The sequence below is a fragment of the Helianthus annuus genome, chromosome 13, assembly GCF_002127325.2.
Source record: "Helianthus annuus cultivar XRQ/B chromosome 13, HanXRQr2.0-SUNRISE, whole genome shotgun sequence".
NCBI lineage: Eukaryota > Viridiplantae > Streptophyta > Magnoliopsida > Asterales > Asteraceae > Helianthus > Helianthus annuus.
The window spans coordinates 125896662-125903418 of NC_035445.2; the positions used below are offsets into that span (position 1 = coordinate 125896662).

Consider the following 6757-nt stretch of genomic DNA (forward strand, 5'->3'; position numbering starts at 1 on the left):
TTACTGCTTTGGAATCTTATGAAGGATTAATTGCTGGAAAAATTGGCAATCCGATGCTAACAAAGGAAGATTACGACCAGATCAATGCAGAAGAATTGGAGCTTATGGATATAAAATGGGCTTTAGCGAGTGTTCTGAGAAGAGCTGAAAAGTTCAAAATGATTACAGGACGAAATGATTTTTTGGATGCTCATCTTTCATCTTTAGGTTTTGATAAATCTAAAGTTACTTGTTTTAAATGCAGGGAGAAAGGTCATTTCAAAAGAGAGGGCAAAAATCAGGAGAGCAGTGGAGCAAAGAATCCTTTTGGAAAAGATGATTATTATCGAAAAGCCATATATCAACAAATCACTAATCAATCACATCAACAAAAGGATTCACAAACTGCACATGGAAAAATGATCGAATATGCAAATAAGAAGGCTTATTATGGCATTATTGATCAAGATGATGATGAGAAAGTGGCTGAAGGTTTTAGCTGGGACAAGTACATTCCAGCTGATTCAAATGTTAAAGCTTTTATTGCTCAGATTGTTCAAAAGCCAAAGTGGCTGATCATTTCAAATCGAACACTTCTTATTGGAAACTCTTCAGAGTAATGTTGGCATAACATGGTTGTTGATGTCTGCCGAATCGTATCCATGGCTCTGATACCTTGGGCATCAGAGATTGACACAGCGGAAGTAGAACCCATCTCTTGATCGTAATTGTTAGAATCAGATTGCATTTTGTAGTTTGAATGTTTGATAACGAAAACTAAGTATGCGAACGAACTATGAAATGGACTTGAGTTGATAAACGGTGTCACTGAAGTATCAACCACACCTCTGTTCGATAATATGATATTTGCATAATTAGATAAAGCATCCTAATAATTACAGATATACAATAATAATTAAGTTTATAATTGTAATAAAACTTTCATGAATTGGCTCTTTGGTTTAAAAGTATAGCGTCTACGATGTACTACGGTTTCCATGTAGCGTCTATATATACCCTGATGCGTGTTTATTTTGGCCTTTTCTTCCCAAAATGAAAGGGAGTTGCTAGCTAGGTTGTTTTTCTTTTGCGACGGGAGTTACTGCCTCACATGTTTTAGAACACAATATTGTCTACATGGAAACAAATAGTTGATGAAAAACAGCAAACAAATAGAAAGTGAACCATTACAACTTCAAATCAATCTTCAACAACTTTAGATCCAACCTCGATCTTCATTTAGTAGATGGAACGTCAAAGAGTTGTGGTATAGGAAGATCAAGTTCCGAGCAAACAAACCTGATTATCTCCCCGGTCAAAGCACCTATAGATAACTTATTAACAGTCACAGCAACTGCAAACCTGTTGTTTATGTCACAGTAGGCCATAGATCCACCTAAACCGCCGTTACCAAACCCGATTACTGAACCATCGGTTCTGTTCAATTTTAAAAACCCAAGCCCAAGCCCAATCGCCCCATTTTGGAGGATCAAATCCTTATAATCTCCATTTCCCAAAAATGCATCATGAATTTTCTCTTTTGAACTGGTAAAGATTTTGGTGTCGACTTCATCACTCGTGAGGTGGCTTTCGAGTGGTGGTAGATGGCGGGGTGGGACAATACCACCATCCACGAGAGCAGCATAGTAGCGAGCCAAAGCACGAGCCGAGAAGTGTCCATTGCTGGCCGGTTGTATGGAACGACGGGCATCAAGAGTATTTGATAGCGGAATAAGGCTTGAAACCATGCTAAGCGTGGATGAGGAAGGTGTGAAGGCCGAAGAAGGGTTGGATTTATGGATTTCGTGTTGCGGGTCTAACAAGATGAGATCATCTTTATCTATGGTAAGAGTTGCGAGACGAGACTCCACACCGGGTGGAATTCCAATATATAGCTCGCCTTCAACGTCAAGCGGGCGAACAATAGCTTCCTCAAGAATGTCTTGTAACTTCTTCCCAGATGCATGCTGCACATTCAACAACATATACATTATTCCACCTATTGAAAACGACATTGTATCCAACAAAGATCACGAGCTTTTGAACAATAAACATCATGAATCCGGATTCCACATGTAGTTCCTGGAACTTACCTCAATGATCCCACCACAAAGCCAGCCATATGATAGATAATGATATAGCTGTACACGACCAGGTTCGGTCTCGGGTGCAACCATAGCAATGCGTTTTAGACACTCGTCAAAATCTAAATATAATGTTTGGTCGTGTTCACAGATGCCAGCAAGAGCATTGTGTAGACCAGCTGTATGATTAAGTACATGATTAACCTGAGGGATTTAAAAAGGAAACATAATTAGTTAATTATTTTTCTCTTTAAATATAAATATTAACCTTTTTTACTACTGATACAGAACTTAATAAGTTCTTTTTTAACATCAAGCATCCATATATCCTAATATGAAACTGGGCCAGCAAGTGACTAAACATGTCCGGATTCATACTTAATTGGTTTCTGATAGGAAATATCAGTTGAGTTAAAAACATCGTTTGTAATGACTAATGATTGTTCTACTGGGATAACAATAACATGCATTAACTAAGAAGAAAGGAACAAGCAGAATTGAGATTAAGAGAACCTTTATTTGATCTTTTCCATTCGTTCCAAACTCTGGCCATATATTTGCAACGTTTTCGTCAAGCTTCAGTGTCCTAAGATGAAATACATATTATTTATTTGAACCGTTTATCCTTAGATCAAATAGCTTGAACAAGTTAAAAGAAGTCGCCCGAAATTGTATTTTAACGTATACAGGTATACGTACCACATGTTAATCATTTTATTCAAGTAGTTAAATCACATGGCAATCATATAGGTTTTAGATTCATAGTTTGAAAGAAATTTAAGGAGTAGACAATATTTTGAATATTATGAATTTCAAGGTGGTAAAAACTAAGGTACATAGTAAAAGCACAGGCCAGGACCGACGGGTAAAAACTGTGACCAAAAAATGCTCAGCGAGCAAGGAACGTACTAGGTATAAGAGTTATAAATATCGACTCTTACTTGAGAGAACGGTTGTTAACTACAAATTGCTCCAGAGAGTTATATTCATATCACTACGAATATTTATTCTCACGTCAGAGGTAGTGGGTGGTCACACACGAAACACCCCTCTTCTATTGTTCGTAGCTTCCGATTTGGAACTCATGCAACAAGAAATTTTTAAGTTTGCTTGTCAGACGAGCAAACTCCTCCAGCCTTCTTGGAGTTTCCAGACAGAGCAAGTTTGCCTTCTCACATAATTTTGACTTTGCTGGCTCATCAGCAAATTCATTGAGTTAGCTAGCCACACCAACGAACTCCAACATTCCAATGTCGGCTTTTGCATCAGTTCGCTACCAATATATAGTAGTAGCAAACGGCCTACTTGTACAAACACTTTTCAGTAAATACCTAGAAACACTTAGCCATTCTCCAAACCATCTAGAAATCCGAAGGGTTCCTATTACCGGTTTTAACTTGTTACCCAAACGAGTGTGCAACGATCTAGCTATCATGGAAACAAGAGAACATACCCTTTATCAGCCAGCCAATGTATCATTCCAGCTGTGACGGCCTTAGTTACAGAGAAACAATTAAATAAGCTGTCGGGCTGAACCGGTCGAGGATCATCTTTTCCGAGTACTCCTGCTGCAGTATCAATTATCACTTTCCCATCTTTGTATGCACAAACCTAATAAACACAGTAACAAAATCCAATTAATTAAATGATCTAGCAATAAGAAACAGCGTCGGGTCATTCAAAAATACTGTAAACTGTTTTTGATAATGAGCAATAAACACAATCATTAGTGACAGAGGAATCTGTTGCAAAAAAGGTAAACGTTTCGAGACAATCTAAGTGATATTGGAAGCAAACCTGGATTCCAAGTATTCTATTAGTATTCTTTAATTCAAGCAAGAAACTCCTCAGCTTTGCTTCAACATCAGAATTGACTGGACTGTCATATACCCATCTGGTATCTGAGGCAGCTGCTTCATTATTCATATTGCTGAAAGAAACTATAAATAAGAGTAGTTAAGATCGTTTATTATAACTGTCTATCTGCTTGTTGGTTTTTGAAACACATGCTTAATAAAAGCAACTTATATCATTTTTAAACAATCAGTTGGAGCAATGATAAAACTATAGACATGTGTATCGAAACTAGATATACATAAAGCAATCCGAAACACCATAATTAAGCAAAAGATATCGTGATACTACTAAAATTTGATCAAGGATGAAAGCTTTAAAAGAGTATGAGTACAACCCTTTTTGGATATGATGCCGGTGAGTTCTTCAAGCAATCAATGAACCAGTTGAGTATGTACCAAAATCCTGTTATGTTAATGCACAAGAGACAGATGGGTATGTGGGTGGGCCGTGGGTTGTCAGAGGATAATGTTCATTTGCTTACTTATCAGTCTATAACAAATCAGTGCTATATACTGTCATCTTGTGTCTGAAAGAGAATCTCTAATGGTCATCAGATTTTCACTCATTCTTTAAACATACCCATTTTGTCTCATTGCTATCTCCACTTTTCAAACACTCTTTTAAAAATTTCTTTTAATTAACCAGCAAACCCTATTAAAAATTTCATTTAATTAACCAGCCAATCGCATCCAGCCACCTCAACTCAGCCAGTGCCCACGCCAGGCACAATACCAACGCTAGAGGGGCAACGCCCAAAGCCAAGCCCATAGGGGATGGTGTGCAAAGCTTGAGTGGGTTTCCCACGCCCCAAACGCAAGCCCACACCCCGCGGTCTAAAAGAAGAGGTGTGGGGTGACGTGGCCAGACATGTGGATTTTGGTATATATTTTTTTTTGTTTTTACTATTTAAAATTTCATTTAATTAAATTAACACACTAACTAAAATAAAAGATTGCTTATATTTTTTTAAAACTACAAATAAAATTAAGAAAAAGTATATAAAATAAAAAAAGCTACATAAAATAAAAAACAAAGATTAAAAACTTCATGATTTATCCCTATCATATTTTTCAAGATTTCTTGTTTCATTTGCAACGTCAATTCCAATCCTGGGCCGGTAAAATAATTGACGGGCATGGCGACAAATTTCATATATTCGCGTTTTTCTTTTAGAGATGTTTTTTATCGTACGACGCTTGGATATTTTTCTCATCTCGGTCCTTTGTTGTTGGATGAAATTGAATGTGTATATTTTCGTACCAATTTCTTCCAACTGGTCGGTGTACAACCCTTTACCCGAGGCCGAACCCGATCTCCCTCTTTGAATCCGCTTTTTTGACGTGTCTCATGATGATTGTCGAACGGGTTATGCAAAAACCTAATTAACCTGGGTAGCTAGGGTAAGCAGGATATCGAATCCAGAGGAGTCTGGTGAAAAGAGTTATGAATTAAGTACTGATTAACTACTTGCAAAAATATAAACTCGGTGGATGGTTGTTTGATTTAACTAACGAATTACTAAAATTGAGTTGCAAACAATGGGAGAAAATAATAGTTGCTCCAGATTTTAGATTCAAAGTAAACTTCAGTTACGTGTTTGACTGTTACAATCACATAGACATGATTGCATAATTTGGTTAATTGATTGTGATTATCCAAAGATTACTTACTTTGATTGCAAAAACAATGAAAGGTTATCATATGAATATGAATGATCAACTGAAATTACCAACCCTAAGACCATTCGTAGTGGGGCGTGATTTTTAAAAAAAAATTGAAAAAAAAACGCCCCAAAACGCCCCTCCCCCACTACACAGGGCGTGATCCGGCGTTATTTTGTTCCATTTTGCAAGCCGGCATTTTTTTTAAAACGCCAAAGTGGTCAAATGCAAACAAAAGGTGGCCAATGGGATTTTTGCATGTGGCTATTTAGTTGTGAATGGATTGACTTTTTAGCCACCCACCAATCACTTTGCATGCATCTCTGACAACTTTTTGATAAAGGTAACTTTTGAGGATCACTTTCGTGTGTTTTTTTTTTTCATTAAAAATAATATGGGCGTTATTGGCATAATGCCCCACTACGCCACTTTTGCTATAATGCCCCAACGCTGACTAGGATGCCACATGTCGGATAATGCCCCATGGTGGGAGCATTATAACAACTTACCACTACACATGGTCTAACCCCTATCAAATATATCTCAATTACTGGAATTCTCGGGAATTGAATGAATCAAAATTAAGGTTAAAGCAAAAGATATGGTGATACTACTAAAATTTGATCAAGGATGAAAGCTTTAAAAGAGTATGAGTACAACCCTTTTTGGATATGATGCCGGTGAGTTCTTCAAGCAATCAATGAACCAGTTTAATATGTACCAAAATCATGTTATGTTAATGCACAAGAGACAGATGGGTATGTGGGTGGGCCGTGGGTTGGCAGAGGATAATGTTCATTTGCTTACTTATCAGTCTATAACAAATCAGTGCTATATATTGTCATCTTGTGTCTGAAAAAGAATCTCTAATGCGTCCACTTTTCAAACACTCTTTAACCATCCCCCCCCCCCCCTCCAGAATTCTAGACGAACACTCCCCGTCCAAGCGGACTCCACCTCTAATGGGGATGTATCATTTTGGACACTACAATTACGGTCCCCTAGCTTTTAGCGCGTTATCTTGGGGAGATCTGAAATGGATTAGGCATTAGATCGCACGTTGTGGGGCTTGGGATGGAGGTATTGTTTGACACGTGTCGGGTGTGGGGTCCATAAGGTAATTCTTTAAGACTGCGGGGTGTGGGGGGCTTGGGTTGACATGTAGCGGAGGTGGGC

At 37.9% G+C, this 6757-nt stretch overlaps 1 protein-coding gene across 1 annotated transcript; it reads right to left on the bottom strand.

Annotated features, from left to right (window-relative positions):
- Positions 1-1078: 1078 nt before the first annotated feature.
- LOC110899299 (beta-lactamase domain-containing protein 2) lies at positions 1079-6260 on the bottom strand. Its single transcript, XM_022146190.2, has 6 exons — positions 6242-6260; positions 3861-3993; positions 3517-3674; positions 2577-2649; positions 2073-2267; positions 1079-1946 (listed from the first exon to the last, which is right to left on the bottom strand). The coding sequence occupies exons 2-6, from the start codon at positions 3987-3989 to the stop codon at positions 1215-1217; spliced, it is 1287 nt and encodes a 428-aa protein (XP_022001882.1). The 5' UTR covers positions 3990-3993; positions 6242-6260; the 3' UTR covers positions 1079-1214.
- Positions 6261-6757: the final 497 nt, after the last annotated feature.

Bases quoted from the DNA above. Each gene is read 5' to 3' on its own strand.
- LOC110899299 (XM_022146190.2), bottom strand. From the start codon at position 3,989: ATGAATAATGAAGCAGCTGCCTCAGATACCAGATGGGTATATGACAGT. The intron at 3,675-3,860 runs GTTTGCTTCCAA...TGTGTTTATTAG, and splicing joins ATAGAATACTTGGAATCCAG to GTTTGTGCATACAAAGATGG. The intron at 2,268-2,576 runs GTTCTCTTAATC...TAAATCCCTCAG, and splicing joins ATGGAAAAGATCAAATAAAG to GTTAATCATGTACTTAATCA.